The sequence below is a fragment of the Phyllobates terribilis genome, unplaced genomic scaffold, assembly GCF_046119375.1.
Source record: "Phyllobates terribilis strain yellow unplaced genomic scaffold, ASM4611937v1 Scaffold_11__3_contigs__length_659146591, whole genome shotgun sequence".
NCBI classification, from domain to species: Eukaryota; Metazoa; Chordata; class Amphibia; order Anura; family Dendrobatidae; genus Phyllobates; species Phyllobates terribilis.
In genome coordinates, this window is record NW_027362771.1 from 534,539,918 (window position 1) to 534,558,015 (window position 18,098).

The following is an 18,098-nucleotide window of genomic DNA, read 5'->3' on the forward strand; positions in this document are numbered from 1 at the left end:
CTGTTCATCTGGAAGGAGCCGACGGTGGTACAGTGTTGTGGTATATGGCGGTGTGTGTGTGTGTATGTATGTATGTATGTATGTATGTATGTATGTATGTATGTATGTGTGTGTGTGTGTGTAAATATATATATATATATATATATATATATATATATATATATATATATATATATATATATATATATATATATATATATATATATATTCAGCTCTGGCCCGGGATAGCACGCGTGCGGGGTCACGCGTGCAATAGTTAAAAGTGCAGTTATACAATGGCAGTTGGACAGGGCAGGAGACAGGTAAGGTGCATAAGATATTCATACAAACATGCTTCTCGGTCAGTCATACTGCATTATGCATTAGTCTTATCAATCTGCTTTTTATTTGTTTTCACTTCTGCTTTCTCACAACTCGCCCACCCTTTAACACATTCTGTGCACTCTCTCTATATCAACCCCTCCCTTCTCCCCTCTCCCATGTATAACTCTGAGGCTCTACTGACATTCCTCACCCACTGCAAACCATCCTCTGCCTCTATACAGCACTCAAAACGTTCATACAAATCATTGCACCACCTGCTCTTTCTCTTCTTTCTCCTTTTACTAGTCGCAGGCTACATCTCCCCCAACCCTGGGCCCCCCTCCACTAGCATACATTACTCTCCTCCAGCTGCATATAGAAACCCTGCTAATCTTATTAACGTTCTGTGCATGCCCTCTCCTATCGATTTCCATTGTGCTCTCTGGAACGCACGGTCTGTGTGTAACAAACTAACTTACATCCACTAATTTTTCCTCTCTAATTCCCTTAACCTTCTGGCTATCACAGAAACCTGGATTCAGCAGCCAGACACCACCGCTGCTGCTGCTCTCTCGTTTGGTGGGCTGAAATTTTCACATACCGCCAGACCTGGCAACAGACAGGGTGGAGGTGTTGGTCTGCTCCTTTCCTCACAATGTGCTTTCCAGGTCATCCCCCCGGTTCCCTCACTTATGTTTCCTTCCTTTGAAGTCCACACCATCAGACTCTTTAAACCCTTCTCCCTGCGAGTGGCAGTTGTGTATCGCCCTCCAGGCTCCTCCCACCAGTTCTTGGATCACTTTGCCACCTGGCTTCCTCACTTTCTATCCTGTGACATCCCCACCCTCATCATAGGCGACTTCAACATCCCCACCGATGATCCCCTCTCCCAATCTGCCTCTCATCTACTTTCTCTAACCTCTTCATTCCGTCTCTCACAGTTTACTAATTCTCCTACCCATGAAGACGGGAATACTCTGGACCTGTTTTTTTCCAGTCTCTGCTCGCTGGATGACTTTACCAACTCCCCTCTCCCGCTCTCGGACCACAACCTTCTTTCCTTCTCTGTCAAGAATTGTCTCCTCACCCGGGACACCCCCACTTACCACACTTATAGGACTACACGTACCATTAATACCCAGCAGCTTATGGACAATCTCCACACATCTTTAGCCCCCTTCTCCTCCTTTTCCTGTCCAGACTTAGCATTGTCACACTACAATAATACACTGAAGAGCGCCCTAGATGAAGCAGCTCCTTCTACACGCAGAAAGACCCGACACAGACAGTGGCAGCCCTGGAACACGCTGCAAACACGTTTTCTTCAGCGTTGCTCAAGGTGTGCTGAGCGTCAGTGGAGAAAATCTCTTTTAGCAGAAGACTTCATCCACTATAAATTGATGCTCAAAACCTATAACTCTGCCCTTCATCTGGCCAAACAATCCTACTTCACCACCCTCATCACTTCAATGTCCAACAATCCAAAAACGACTTTTCGAAACCTTAAACTCCCTCCTGAAACCTAAAGCACAGGCCCCCACCACCAACCTCAGCGGGGAGGATCTGGCCACTTATTTCTTTGAAAAAATCAACCATATCCATCAGGACATCTCAGCCCAATCTCCTCAGCGCCTGGATCCCCTTCCCTGCCGCACTTCAAGCTCACTTGCCATCTTTGAGCCTGTTACAGAAGAAGTTACCCATCTCCTCGCTTCTTCTCGGCCTACAACCTGCAACAGTGACCCCATTCCTTCACATCTCCTGCAGTCCCTCTCACCGGTGTTCAACACTCACCTGACTAAAATATTTAACCTCTCTCTTTCTTCAGGTATCTTTCCCTCCTCATTTAAACATGCCATCATAACCCCTTTACTTAAAAAGCCATCCCTGGACCAGAACTGCACTGCTAACTACAGACCTGTCTCTAATCTTCCTTTCATCTCTAAACGCCTGGAACGCTTGGTCCACTCCCGTCTAATCCGCTATCTCTCAGATAACTCTCTCCTCGATCCTCTACAATCTGGTTTCCGCTCCTTAAGCCCCCGTCTCACATAGCGAGATCGCTGCTGAGTCACTGTTTTGGTGACGCAACAGCGACCTCACCAGCGATGTCGCTATGTGTGACCCTTTGCAGCGATCAGGCCCCTGCTGTGAGGTCGCTGATCGTTGCAGAATGTCCTGGACCTTTTTTTGGTCGTTGCCCTCCCGCTGGTCAGCACACATCGCTGTTTGTGACCAGTGGGAGCAGCGATCAGGCTGGTAACCATGATAAACATCGGGTTACTAGGGGCACACGCGCACCTAGTAACCCGCTGTTTATCATGGTTACGAGCCTGCTAAAGTGAGCGGTAACCTCCCGATCACCGTAGCAGAGTGGTAACCATGATAAACAGTGGGTTACTAGGTGCGCGTGTGCCCCTAGTAACCCGATGTTTACCATTGTTACCAGCCTGCTCCTGCTTCAGCAGGCTGGTAACCAGGAGCAGGACATCGTGGAAAGATTCTTTCCACGATGTCGCTGCTCCCCTGATCGTTGGTGAGCCTCCCTGTTTGACACCTCACCAGCGACCACATAGCAACGCAGCAACGATCCCTGACAGGTCGTATCGTTGTCGGGATCGCTGCAGCGTCGCTAAGTGTGACGGGGCCTTTATACTCCACTGAAACTGCCCTCACTAAAGTCTCTAATGATCTACTAACAGCCAAATCCAAAGGTCACTGCTCCCTGCTGATTCTCCTGGATCTCTCTGCAGCATTTGACACTGTGGATCACCAGCTCCTCCTCACTATGCTCCGCTCTATAGGCCTCAAGGAAACCGTTCTCTCCTGGTTCTCCTCCTATCTCTCTGACCGCTCCTTCACTGTATCTTTTGCCGGCTCCTCTTCCCCTCCTCATCCCCTTACTATCAGGGTTCCGCAGGGCTCAGTCCTAGGCCCCCTCCTCTTCTCTCTATACACTGCCCCTATTGGACAAACAATCAGCAGATTTGGGTTCCAGTATCATCTCTATGCTGACGACACCCAATTATACACTTCTTCCCCTGACATCACCCCTACCCTAATACAAAATACCAAGGATTGTCTGTCTGCTGTCTCTAACATCATGTCCTCCCTCTATCTTAAACTGAATCTCTCCAAAACTGAACTTCTTGTGTTTCCCCCCTCTACTAGCCTAACTCTACCTAACATCGAAATTACCTTGGAGGGTTCAACCATAACTCCCAAGTAGCACGCCCGCTGCCTTGGGGTCATATTCGACACTAACCTTTCCTTTACTCCCTATATCCGATCACTCGCTCACTCTTGCCACCTGCATCTTAAAAACATCTCCAGAATCCGATCTTTTCTCACTTTTGAAACTGCTAAAACTCTTACTGTCGCTCTTATTCACTCTCGTCTGGACTACTGCAACTCTCTTCTGATCGGTCTCCCTCTTACCAAACTTTCCCCTCTCCAATCCGTTCTGAATGCGGCAGCCATGGTCGTATTTCTGTCCAGCCGCTTCACCGATGCCTCCACCTTGTGCCAGTCATTACACTGGTTACCCATTCGCTACAGGGTCCAATATAAACTCATTGCTCTCACCCACAAAGCTCTCCACAGTTCTGCACCACCTTATATCTCCTCTCTCATCTCAGTCTATCGTCCTACACGTGGCCTCCGTTCCACAAATTACTTAAGACTAACATCCCCCATAATCCGAACCTCGCACCTCCGTCTCCAAAACTTCTCTTGTGCTGCGCCAGCTCTCTGGAATGCTCTACCCCAGACGATCCGATTGATGCCTAGCCCCGATGTCTTCAAGCGCGCTTTAAAAACCCATCTCTTTAAACAAGTCTACCACCTCAAATACCCAGTAAACTAACTTTCCCCTGTTCCCTCCCAAATACTATTCAGAATCTGCTCCCTACTGTTCATCTGTCTCTACACCCTCCATGCACAAGATAACTGCACTCGGTAATTGAGTATTTCACTTGAACATACAGGCTGATGACCGGATCATACAGCTTTATATGATAATCCCGACTTATTATAATTGCCAGACCTGAAATAACAAGCACTTTTCACCTATTGTGTCCCCCTTTTCCTTGTAGAATGTAAGCTTGCGAGCAGGGACCTCACTCCTGATGTAACTGTTAAACTGTCTCACCTTGTGTTGAATTTATTGTCTGTACATGTCCCCGCTTAATTGTAAAGTGCTGCGGAATATGTTGGCGCTATATAAATAAAAATTATTATTATTATTATGTGTACTGCATATTTACACCTTCCTCTGCTGCATTTCCCCTGTGTGCTGCTTTTAACCCATAACCAGTGCAGTCACATCTTTCTGCCACTTTTGGATGAACCTGACTACTTATTTACCAAATTTGCTCACATACAGGTCGTTCGCCCAGTATGGGGTCGGGTACCAGTAAAAATTTCACACCGTTTTTGCTTTTACAGGCTCTTTGTTTCCCTACACATTCAACTTTAGTGTGGTGATCTGAGGTCATAAATCAGATGAGAGGCCAGAAAAAGGCAGATAAATGAGTTTCAAACTGTCTTGCCAGAAGGAACTCACTGATGGATTCCCAGTTAACTCATTCTAAGCTAGCAAAAGACAGTGAAACATTGAAGCTATAGAAGGCAAATGCAGTAAAATTGTTATTGAATCTTAATTGCAAAACTGATTTTGGCCACAAATAAATGCATTTAAGTAAAAAAAAGGCTCCAAAGGTGAAAGGCTCCCCTTAATTTTGGACCTCCATGACTCTGCATGATCCTGAAATATCATTCAGTGATGGCATACCCCTCTAACAAAAGCCTATTTTTACATTATGAATATAAATCGTCTTTAAAACAGAAGCTACGATGCCAGTGTGAATACAGCCTTGCAAAAAAAAAAAAGGCTTGTCTATAAAGTCAGAGAACATGGCACCATAAATATAATGTTCCCAGCGTGTATCCCCTCACTTGTCAGACCCTTATGGCTTTTCCTGTGGGTACGCTATGGATCATTCAGATGGGACAAGCCGTTTTACAAGAACGCTTCTATTCACTGAGAGAAAGCAGAGATCTCGAAATTGGTGTGAAATACCACGCATAACCTATGGACAGGTGTGGCGCTGTTTGGGAAGAAAGCTAATCTTGGACAGACTTTTATCTGTATACGTAGATAAGTCTGATTGAATGTAGTCATGTCTGTCGATGGCTTTTTTTTCCTTTGTATTACAACCGGCTGCGGATCTAAACCCCCTCACCCCATACTAATGTCGGCCGCATCGACAGGTTCAGAAAGTCTAATGTATATGGGGCTCCGGCCGACTGATGGTCAGGGAGATGTGGATCGGACATGTCACATTTCGGATTGCTGATCGCGTTGTTCTCCCGGAGATAAGATGACGGCCGATGCTCCTGTGTATGGGAGAGATGGCCGATGGCCGGCAGCCATGTAATGAGCATGGCGCTTGGTAACTGTTCGCTGTTACTATCCCCCTCCAGCACAGTCAGTGTTAATATCTCTCACACCGCCTGTGCTTCCAAAATAAGATGTCTGTGCGGACAAGCCCAGGAGCTGCCCACAGGCATGGCCCCAGGAGCTGCCCACAGGCATGGCCCCAGGACCGCTCCTGTCACCGTTCTGGTTTCCAGTAGCACGTGCTCCAGTGATGCTGGGAGGGAGATGAAGCAACATGTTCCAGAAAATCCTCCGTGTGTCATGTGGGCCGAGGGATGATCAGTCATGGATTTTGTCTGAAGGAGCCTGAGGGTGAAGTACTTGCTTCATAAGCCGCATTCACACATCTGTGTGTCACGGCCTGCGAGCCCTGGCGACGGCCTGCGAGCCCTGGCGACGGCCTGCGAGCCCTGACGACGGCCTGCGAGCCCTGACGACGGCCTGCGAGCCCTGGCGATGGCCTGCGAGCCCGGATGACCCAAACTTGTCGGGCCATGTTGTTATGGGTTTTTTTTTGTTTTTTTTAAAAGAGAAACATGGCTATTTTCTCGTAGCAGTAGTGCCACCCTTGTCCCTAGGCTGTTCCTGGTGTTACATCCCACCCTACAAGAAGGCAGCCATGTTTTTTTCTGATGGCATACATTACTCCCGTCTGCACCCGGCCTAGATGCGAGGGCAAAAGGGGAAGAGATATTTGCTGTATGGGCAGACATCAAAGCGTTCGACACAATGTCCTACTGCACAGACCTCAGCGATCAGCGCTGATCTGTGGGGAAACATGGCAGTAGGTGTTTCATTTCCCAGCAGCGCCACCGCAGGGGAAATAAAAATAACACTGTGGCCATTGAGATGAATGGGTTGTCTGTGTAGGACAGGACTGGTCCTCCAGAGAGTGATGCTCTTTGTAACCACTCCCCACATTGACCACGAGATAAGGATGCAGAAAAACAGACCCCCGTGTCACCTCAGAATCGCCTAATTCTTCTATACAAATGGCCTCTCGAAACTGAATGGGGGCAGTAATAGGTCATGAATGGTCACTATGGCTCCATAGCCGGTCATCTGCAGTCTACTGAGGCTACCCCATCAGTATTGATGGCAGAGACCCCGCTGTACTCCGTGGTGTACACCCCATTGTGCCAGTGCCGTATGCTGCCGGTGATCGGTCATGTAATGTTCCTCACCGTGAGGATTGTACATTGACCGTTTCCTGTTACACATTTACTGAAGAGGTCACAGCAGCGATGAGGACACCGGCCTCCTCTGTACGGAGGGCACAGAGGGTCGCCGCTTACAGTCAACACTTTTTACAGCAGGCTGTAAACTGAGGACAGTGGATAGATTAGTTGCTATGGGAAACATTCACTGTGGATACATGAGTAGAATATGTACAATGTGTGTATGTGGCGCAGTGTGTACGGGGCCAAGAGTGTGTGTGACCCACAGCGATCATGTGTGATGTGTGCGTCTCCTGCATAATGTGTGTCACCTACCTGTCACATGTATCTCTCATGCCCCTCTCTTATATCTCTGTCTCATGCCCCTCTCTTATATCTCTGTCTCATGTATGTCTGTCTCTCATGTCCCTCTCTTATATCTCTGTCTCATGCATCTCTCGTCTGTCTCTCATGTCCCTCTTATATCTCTCTCATGTATCTCTCATCTGTCTCTCTTGTCCCTCTCTTATATCCCTCTCTTATATCTCTCTCATGTATCTCTCGTCTGTCTCTCATGTTCTTCTCTATCTCTCTCATATATCTGTCTCTCATGTATCTCTCGTCTGTCTCTCATGTCCCTTTCTTATATCTCTTTCTCTCATGTATCTCTCATCTGTCTCTCATGCCCCTCTCTTATATCTCTTTCTCTCATGTCCCTCTCTTATATCTCTCTCTCTCATGTATCTGTCTCTCATGCCCCTCTCTTATATCTCTTTCTCTCGTGTATCTCTCTCGTCTGTCTCTCTTGATCCTCTCTCTTCTGCGTGCCCACGTTGCGTATTACAAGCGTATATGCTGTGGAATTTCCGCAGCGTAAACGCTTGTAAAACGCATGTATATCCGTCCCCAATGGCATTCCGCAATGTCAATGCCCAGAGTATATGCTGCGGTCAAAAATCCGCAGCATGTTCATTAATTTTGCGTTTCCGCATGCGGAATCAATGTGCGGATGGTACCCAAGTCTGGAGGAGAGGAGACTCTCCTCCAGACCTGGGTACCAAAGAACCTGTAAAAAAAAAAAAAATAATAAAGTTTATACTTATCTTCTGATGTTTTCCCGGTGTTTTCCCTCCGTCGCGCTGTTGTGTGAAGGACCTGCCACGTCATTGAGTCATGTGACCCATCACATGACTCAATGACTTCACCGCAGGTCCTGCACACAACAGCGTGAGCCGCTCAAGACTCCGGACGGGGCAGAGAATGCATCGGAAGGTGAGTATAAACTTTATTTTTTTATTTTTTACCATTCTGATTCTTTTTTTTTAACTATTTGGTCACACTATATAAATCCATGCCGGTTGCATGGATTTATATAGTGTGAACAAGTTGTCAAGCACTTTCCAAGTGATGCTTAAATCACTTGGAGAAGTGCTTGATAACCCGCATGCGGAAATGCATGCAAAGACGCCTCACAAACGCTTCTACCTGGTGGGAAAACCGCATGTAAAATCCGCATGCGATTTTCCCGCCAGGGAGAAGCGTAAAAAATATGCTTCATTTCCTCAACGTGGGCACTTAGCTCTTCCCTTTCTTGTGCACATTACTGTCATCTCTCTGTTTTTCTCGGTCTGTGTATCTCTTTCCTTATCTTTTTCTGCCCCTCTCTTTATTCCTCTCATTATCTGTCTTTCTGGCATGCACCCACATCTCTAATATTTCTGTCTCCCTCTTTTTTTTTTCTTCTTTTTACTGATGAACCTTCCTCTCCTTTCTCTCTCTAGTATCTTTCTATTTATCTCTCCCTCTTTCGCTGTCTCACATGCATCTCTCTCTTTCATGTGTTTCCTATTCCTGTCTATCACTATCTCCCTCTTGTGTCTCCTTGGCTCTCTCCTGGTATATCTCTCCCTTTTATTTATTTTTCTACTATGTATCTCTCTCTTTCTTGTATTTCTCGATTTTCGTTTGGTATCTCTCTTCTTTTCTCATGCATTTCTTTCTCTCTCTAGTCTCAATCTTTTTTCTCTTTACTGTGTGTCTTTTCGTCTCTCTTGCAATTCATTGTCTTTCTCTGGTATCTCTCTTTTTCTTTCTCTTGAGCATCTGTATCTGATCTTAGTGTCTTATCCCTTGGGCCCCATACACATTAGACTTAACGCCAGCCCAACCCCATGGTCTAATGTGAGTGGTGAGCTCCCGACTCTGATGTTGAGTTAGGGAAAGATCAAGCATGTCGGATTTCTAACGGCCAATCCTTTTGTTCTCCCAGACAGAAGCCGCTGCAAGAGGAATCGGATGTGTTGGGGATTTGGGGAAAACAGCTGTAGGTCGAATGATCATTCAGCCGATCTAATGTGTATGGGGGGGTAGTTTGCATTTAAAATGGCCTACCACGTCCGGTTAAGTGAACTTCGATTGGCTTTGTCAGGGGGAGTCGCAGATCCCACCGCTGCCACCAGTTTGTCAAGGAGATGCAACTCCGCTTCCTCTAATCATCGGGACAATTAGTGATGAACGAGGCCGCGGCTGCTTCCACTACTAGGCCAGTTATTGGGGAACTCACAGTGAGCATATGGTATCTACACCTCAACGCATGGAATATATATTTATATACCCTGGTACGGTCACTGCCAACTCCACAATAACAAAGGAACTACTAGTTGCCACCACCAATCGTTTATACAGGCCAATTGGACACCCATTACAGGTAGCGTATGGCCTCAAGGGTGCAGTTTACAGAACAAGAGGAACAGAGCTATTACATTTTATAAATTTAATCCAGAAAGGTAGGCAGTGTTTATAAAAATATACAAATATGATACAAAATAGGAACAAACAATATGGTATATACAATTAAATGGCATAAAAAGGAATAACGAAAGAGAAGTACTAAACCTGATGTCCCAGGAAGGGCTCATATCTTTATGGAGGGAAGTGCTCCGATTAGGAAAATGGAACACTCTCACAGAGAACTGTGTCTTCCAGAATGAACAATGACAGAACCCCAGACCCTGGTTTTTATTAGATCCAGGTTACACCCATATACCTCCCCTTGGTGAGCTCATATGGGGGCTAGTTGTGGGATGTGCTAGGTTTTTTAGAGCGTTATGAGATCTTCAACTGTCAGGATATCCCAGCGGTAGATATTTCGATTTTACCTTTCTATAGTGATTAAACATTACATGGATAACATCATCCATCTGACCCGATACTAAGTTTAAAGGGTTAGAATGGCCTTACGGTGATGTGAGTGAATGCTTTATGTTTGTCTCTTTGCTATGACGCCGGAAATATATTTCCTACAAATATCGGATCAATGAAAGCCGCAGTATTCATCACTGACCACTTGCTCCAAAGTCTCAGATGAGCCCTTTGAACAGAGGAAGCTCTTGCCTCAGATGTGCACTTCTCAGCATCTGCGTAAACGAATCCCAGTCCTGGTGGCTGGTTCCCAGAGCAGATCTCTGCTGTTGTGAATACTTGGTCACGGCAGGAGGTCTCTACTTCAATGGAGGTTGAATGTCAGCTCTCTTTCTCACTTCCCTACTTATAATTAGTTTCTCACTTCCCCAGATATAATTAATCCCAAATGTTCAATGTCAGGGTGATATGTCCCTTCTCTGGAGATGTCTTATGGGTTTTTAATTTTCCTCTATGACAGGCTGCATGTAAGCTCATTGGTAGATATTGTTCAGACAGGCCCGACCATTCCTCAATGTGACAAGATAATCATATTATCAGCACCACGTTCCTTGTTTAACCAGGACGATGTGCTGCTGAGAACGAGGATTTAGACGCAGGCGTAAAAATCGTTTTGCTCGTTCATCAGGAGATTGGCGGCCTGTTTTAGACCAGCCGATAATAGAGGAAACAAGCTTTTCTAGGAACTCTTATTTCCCAATTATCAGCCAGTGTAAATGCACCTTATTCTTGTCTTTCTCTCCTGCACCTCTATGTAGTACCTTTCTTGTCTCTCTTATATCCCTGCCTTTCTTTCCTCTTTCTTACTCATCGCTTTGGTGTTTGTAGTTCGGTATTTTTCCCCCTCAGCCATATCCATCGTCAGAACATCCTGCCGTTAAGATCTTTCTGAACTTAGCTACAAATAGTTTTTTGTTTGTTGCTGAGGAGCTGCCTCTGACGTCAGATATTTTGTGTTTTTCTTCCCTCCAACGGTCTAGGTTTCCATTAGTCCTGCTTTTTTCCATTTTAGTCATTCTTCTCTGTTGCTTATAGATTGTTATTATTAGTTATGTTTCTGCAGATTTCCAGGGGAATATTGCGTTGCTCATGACACACAAGTCGATGTCACCCGGCTTTGCTTGCGCCTTTCCATATGGCCATCGCATATTTAAGCTGCTTGAGGCTTTACTAGTTTTGCCATTCCAGTTTAACCATTAACCTTTCCTCTCTGTTTGCTTTTCTTCCCCTGTCTTCCAGGGCAGATGTTAATGCGAAATCCTCCAAAGTGACTATGAAAACTGGAAATCACCCAGCGCACGACTCTAGGAATCCATATTTTTTGGCCAAACTGTAAACCCCTAAATACAAATGAGCAGCGTGAAATGGAAAAGCAGCAGCTTTCGGTGGATGATGACCTCCTGCCTATATATTATCTTCGGCCTGACATAAGAACAGCTACCTTTTCTAGTGTTTGTCAGGAGCACGAGGGTTTTACATGTGGTGCTGATGCCAATCTCTGCCCCTCAAAGACTTATGAGAGGTCTTCGCTTAATAAAAGTGATCGCAAAGACCAAACAGAGACCAAAGAGTTTGGCTTTATCCCAGGTACCAATGCCGAGTGTAGAGACCAGGCATATTTGGAAGTCCACAAAGAAGTCCATCTTAGTTCTCGCCAACCCACCAACATGAAGGCCCAAGTCAACCCGTTGGCCAAGAACTGCTCTGCTCAGGATGTCTTTTTGGCTAGTTTACTTCAGGCACAACTTTGTGTTATGGATCTCCAAGACGAGATCGATCATTCTGAGATCTGTCCGCCCCGAGGATGGACTCCGGAGCCCAAACCTCACATTGAGGTTGAGGCTTTAATGAACGAGGAACTTCCCACTTTGGAAGAGGAGCAGGAAAGCGACGACACTTCCTATTCTGAAGTGGAGGTAGAAGACGAGAGCTTATTTTGTGATAATCCTTTGTTCAGGAACTCGTTGAATTCAGATCCTACGTCTCGGAGTAAACTGCAATGTATTCCTGCAGGCGATTGTGAATATGGATATGACACTTGTGACAGGGCTGAGGCCCCCGAGACCAGGCTAGCATTGGCTCAGAACGTTTGGGATCTTAAAATATCAGGTACGAAAACAGATGCCTGGCATCAGATAGCACGGGAAGAGTCACTGGAAGAGCTCCAGATTTACGAGGATGAGTGGGAGGAGAGGAGGGCGTTGTCTGCCAACCCAAGGACCAAGAAGTGGCATGTTCCTGACTGCCAACACAGTACGCAGGAGGTATGTGACTGCCTATTAAATATTGTCATGATATGCAAAGATCTGGTTCTGCTTATACAACTATTTCATTATACAGAAAATACCAGTCCTGTATGCACAGTTCCTCCATGTTCTCCATTAAAGAAGCCCTCTCATGACGTTCTTTTTGTTCACTAAATCTGTATAAATGGTAATGTAGAGTCAGTGTGTTAATATACTCACCTAGCACCACCTTCTCCGTTATCCAGCGGCGTTGTGCTCCTCTTCTCAGCAACGTCACCAGCTCCCCCATTACAAAGAATTATGAAATCATAGTTGTAAAAGCACTGAGCACAGTGAGAAGTCTAGGGAAGGCCTTGTTCACACGCTGTATTTTTGCCGCAAAAGAAAACCCACAAATCATTTGACAGTACCAGCAAAGCAAATGAGATTTTAGAAATCCTATGCAAATGTTGCCTGTTTGTTTTTTCCTTGCAAATGTGAGCCATCAAAGCGTTATTTTTTCTTCAAATTTTAAATAGGAAAAAAACGTGGGCAAAATCGTGCATACAGTCTTGGCCGAAAGTATTGGCACTCTTGAAATTGTTCCAAAAAATGAAGTATTTCTCCCAGAAAATGATTGCAATTACAAATGTTTTGTTAAACATGTTTATTTCCTGTGTGTGTATTGGAGCAATGCAAAAAAAACTGAGAAAAAAGGCAAATTGAACATAATTTCACACAAGACCCCAAAAATGGGCCGGACAAAATTGTTGGCACCCTCAACTTTAGTATTTGGTTGCACACCCTTTGGAATAAATAACTGCAATCAATCACTTCCTATAACCATCAACAAGCTTCTTACACCTCTCAGCTGGAATTTTGGACCACTTTTCTTTTGCAAACTGCTCCAGGTCTCTCATAGTTGAAGTCGTCTTCTCCCAACAGCAATTTAAGATCTCTCCACAGGTGATCAATGGGATTTAGATCCGGACTCATTGCTGCCACTTCAGATCTCTCCACTGCTTTGTTTCCATCCATTTCTTGGTGCTTCTTGATATATGTTTGGGTGGGTTATTGTCCTGCTGGAAAACCCATGACCTAAGAAGCAAACCTAGCTTTCTGACTCTGGGCACTACATTGCGACCCAAAATCCTTTGGTAATGTTCAGATTTCATGACACCTTGCACGCAGTCAAGGCCCCCAGTGCCAGAGGAAGCAAAACAAACCCAAAACATCTTTGAACCTCCACTATATTTGACTGTAGGTACTGTGTTCTTTTCTTTGTAGGCTTCATTCTGTTTTCGGTAAATCATAGAATGATGTGCTTTACCAAAAAGCTCTATCTTGGTCTCATCTGTCCACAAGACGCTTTCACAGAAGGATTTTTGCTTACTCATGTACATTTTGGCAAACTGCAGTGTAGCCTTTTTTTTTGTCTCTGCGTCAGCAGTGGATCCTCCTGGGTCTCCTGCCATAGAGTTTCATTTCAGTCAAATGTTGATGATAGTTCACGCTGACACTAATGCACCATTAGCATGCAGGATATCTTGAATTTTTTTACAACTTGTTTGGGGCTGCTTATCGATCATTAAGTCTGTCCTGTGTTGCAACCTTTCATCAATTCTGTCATCCACATCCATGGACATTAGCTGCAGTGCAACGAGTTGTAAACTTCTTGATAATGTTGTGCACCATGGACAGAGGAACATCAAGATCTCTGGAGATGCACTACACACAAAGGAAATAAACATGTTGTGGTAGAACGGCTCACTCAGCTGGACACGGAGGTGGAGATATGGTGAACAGCCTCCCACCCGCTCTACAGATGTTCATATAAAATCCTAGCCCATTAAAAATGGCCAGTTAACCCCGAGACACATAGCTTGCTGGAGAAAACTTCTTTGTTTCAACTCACTGAAGCGAATATCCTCAGTGAAACATATCTCCCCTCCAGTACTTTGTCAATGGTTTTGTTACAATGTGTGTATCAAAACGTGTAATTGCATTAATTTTCTGGGAGAAATACTTCGTTTTCTTTAGCTATTTCAAGGGTGCCAACACTTTCCACCATGACTATATTTTACGCATCGGTTTTCTTGCTAACACTGTGCTTTTTGCTGCAGAAAAATCTGCTGCAAATACTCAATATGTGTACATACCCCAACTCTTCTCTGACTTCTCCCTATCCAAAAAGATCTATAAATGAAGGTGAGCCAGGCGGGGAGAAGCCAGAATCAAGTCCAAATATGTGAACCAGGCCTTAGCCTGTAAAGTTGTTAATGCAGAGCTGTCACGCCAGGTGTGGGAAAGACTTAGTGCAACACAAAGGGAAAGGGAGCCCAGACTCTAGGGAAAGGGGGAACGGGAGACCTCCTAGTCTGGTCTAGTGTCATCCTGTCTCAACTACCGTCCCTATATTGGCTCTTCACCAGTCGCTGAACTTGTGCCTCGCCCTGACTTACCCTGGCGTATGGCTTAGGATAGGAATGGGAGGAGATGAGCACTAGTCGATCTCCACTAAACTCTATAGACAACAAGGGTAGACAAACGGGGGGGGGGGGGATTACTTAGCTTTAGACGACTCCAGACAAATGCGCACACGGCCTCAAGCTCCAGAGAGGACGAAGTACTGCTCTTGCTAAAGCCTCACAAGTAGTAATGAATACCGCCTGCACCTCCCTCTCAGACACATCATGTATTTATACACCCAGGCCAGGGAGCTAATTATCCAGAGGGAGGTAGCCGCTGGGTCCTAGAGACAGCCAGCCTCTAAGAAGATGTCTGTAATGCCAAACGTAGAGATCTCCTGCAACCAACTGCAGGGCGACTTCTTTGACACACCCACGACAAGAGCTCACTTTTCTATCATATCTGTGACTGACTGCATTTCTACATTTTGTGTATTCAGCTTGTACTGTGCCCACTGTCAGTATTCACCTTTAGGTGACATAGGACTTACATTTATGGTAGAAGACTGCCATTATTAGTATATGGTGTGAGCTCGTTCCCTCCGGCGCAGGTCTCAGCTTTGTTATACAGCTGGCGCTCAAGATTAATTGCCAGAATCTGATCTGGTCCCAAACACAACAGTTTAACCTCTAAGATGCTGCTGTCAATTGTAATAGCGGCTTTTAAAAAGTTTGGAACGGGGAACAGTCACTTTCAACACCCATCGGCCCCTTCAGTACAATGGCATCCAGATATATTTTTCTCTATAACTCCAGTATTTCACATAAAATATAGTTGGAAGATCCGAGGGCAGCATCGGGCCAGTTTAGTCTCCTGCTCTTCCCAGCGCCGCCCTAGGTGATTGACAGATCTCTTGCTATGGAATAGACCTGTCTGTCACCTCCAGCCATACTAGTCCAGTCTCCGGCTATGATCCCTGGAGTGTTTCAGAGAAGTCTGATTCCATTATTTAACCCATAAGGTATAGTCCGTAAAACCAAAAAATCCAAAATGCCAAAATTGCTGTTTTTAGTTGCTGCACCTCTTATAAAAAAAATGCAATAAAAAGCAATCATAACATAATATGGCTCCCTAAATGGTGCCACTAGAAACCACAGCTCTACATCCCCCAAAAAAGCCCTCCTACAGCTTCAGCGACAATAGAATTAAAAGTTAAGGGTCTCCTAAAATGATGATACAAACCAAATGTTTTTTATTTTTTTTACAAAGTTCAGAATTTTGCTAGGTCTCTAAAATGACCAAAAATAGTAGTTTGATGTTGCTGTAATCGTACTAACCTGGAGGATCACTTTGCCAGATTATTTAAGGCACAATGAGTACCGTAAAAACGAAACCCAAAAAGTTGTCCCTTTAGGAAGAAAGGGAGGGGAAAAAAAGGTGCAAAAATGAAATTTGTCTATGGCGTTAAACTTTGGGTTTTGTTATAAACTACGAGTTTAAAAAAACTAAGTGTAAATATCTTTTTTTGATGGATTACTTGAATCCCTGTAAAAACAGATCACGGTGACGCAGCGAGATAGGGGTTTATTTGCAGGTGGTTGATTGTTTGGTTTTGCAGGCAATTAACTAATCTTTCAAGGCCGGGTTTAAAATAATGGAGAAAGAGCTCCTCACCTGCACCCATGCCCCACAAGTCTCATTTCTGGTCTCCGCTGGTCTGAAACACACAGGAAATCGCAACTTAGCAAATCGCCGTGAGACAGGTCACTGGAATGGTCTTTTCCAGTTTGTCCAGAGTGGGATCGGGTAAGCGCAGAACTGACGCATGTGGATGCATTTGAGCACTACTTCTTTTGCCATTTTTATCTGGTCTTTTAAAAATTATTTTTTATCACCTGCAAAACATCTTTAAAGGAAATCTGTCAGTAAGATCAATATTACCCCCTAACCATATATATGGGCATGCAGCTCTATGAAATGTAAATCCATCAACACCTTTTTATCTTCTATCTGTTGCTGTACTCCAAAGAAATCAGTGTTTTCAATCATATGCAAATGAGGAGTTAAGTGCTCTGGGCATGATAGCACATCCTGAGCTTCTGCCTCCTGAGTTTGTTTCCACACCCAGCACCAGGGACTTTAGCCTAATTGATAGATCACTGTCTGTGTAACATCAGGTTCCAGGGAAGGAAATCAGACACTGAGCTATCAATCAAGCTAAAAAAGCTGGTTCTGGATAGGGAAACAGTGTGGGGCGGCAGAGGCTCACAAAGTACTCTGTTATGCACAGAGCACTTAACACCTCATTTGCATTAAAACACTTGAGTTTTCAGAAATGCAGTAACAGATAGGAGATATAAAGGTGTTGAAATCCAAAACCTGTGTGCCCATACAGTGGTGTAAAAGTGTTGTCCCCTTCCTATTTCTTACTCTTTTGCATGTTTGTCACACTTAAATGTTTCAGATCAGAAAACAAATTTAAATATTAGACAAAGATAACACAAGTAAACACAAAATGCAATTTTTACATGAAGGTCTTTATTATTAAGGGAAAAAGAAATCCAAACCTACAGGACCCTGTGTGAAAAAGTGATTGCCCCCCCTTCCTTAAAACATAAATTAACTTGGTTTATCACATCTTTGGGAAGCTGAGTTCAATTTCCCTAGCCACAGACAGGCCTGATTACTGCCACATCTGTTCTAAATCAAGAAATCACTTAAATAGCACCTGCCTGACAAAGTGAAGTAGACCAAAAGATTCTCAAAAGCTAGACATCATGCTGCGATCCAAATAAATTCAGGAACAAATGAGAAACAAAGTAATTGAGATCTATCATCCTGGAAAAGGCAATAAAGCCATTTCTAAAGCTTTAGGACTCCAGCAAACCAGCCTTTAGCCTCAAATGACGAAAATATGGAATATTGATGAACCTTCCCCCAGGAGTGGCTGGCCGACCAAAATTACCCCAAGAGCGCAGCAACGACTCATCCAAGAGGTCACAAAAGACTCCACAACAACATCCAAAGAACTGCAGGCCTTACTTGCCTCAGTTAAGGTTAGTGTTCCTGACTCCACCATAACAAAGAGACTGGGCAAAAATAGCATGCATGGCAGAGTTCCAAGACGAAAACCACTGCTGAGCAAAAAGAACATAAAGGCTCGTCTCAGTTTTGCCAGAAAACATCTTGATGATCGCCAAGACTTTTGGGAGAATACTCTGTGGACTGACGAGACAAAAGTTGAACTTTTTAGAAGGTATATGTCCCGACACATCTGGCGTAGAAGTAACCCAGCATTTCAGAAAAGGAGCATCATACCAACAGTAAAATATGGTGGTGGTAGTGTGGTGGTCTGGGGCTGTT

General features: G+C 44.7%; 1 protein-coding gene across 6 annotated transcripts in view; it reads left to right on the forward strand.

The window, feature by feature from the left end:
• The window catches only part of LOC141166786 (uncharacterized), a 72,023-nt gene that overhangs the window by 26,909 nt on the left and 27,016 nt on the right, over positions 1-18,098 (forward strand). For 4 of the 6 annotated variants that reach the window (XM_073653814.1, XM_073653815.1, XM_073653813.1 and 1 more), the window contains one exon: positions 11,341-12,365. In XM_073653814.1, coding sequence (XP_073509915.1) covers positions 11,466-12,365 — 900 coding nt within the window. In that variant the 5' untranslated portion in view covers positions 11,341-11,465. The remainder of the gene's footprint in view (positions 1-11,340; positions 12,366-18,098) is intronic. The other 2 variants (XM_073653816.1, XM_073653818.1) reach the window with 1 other exon arrangement.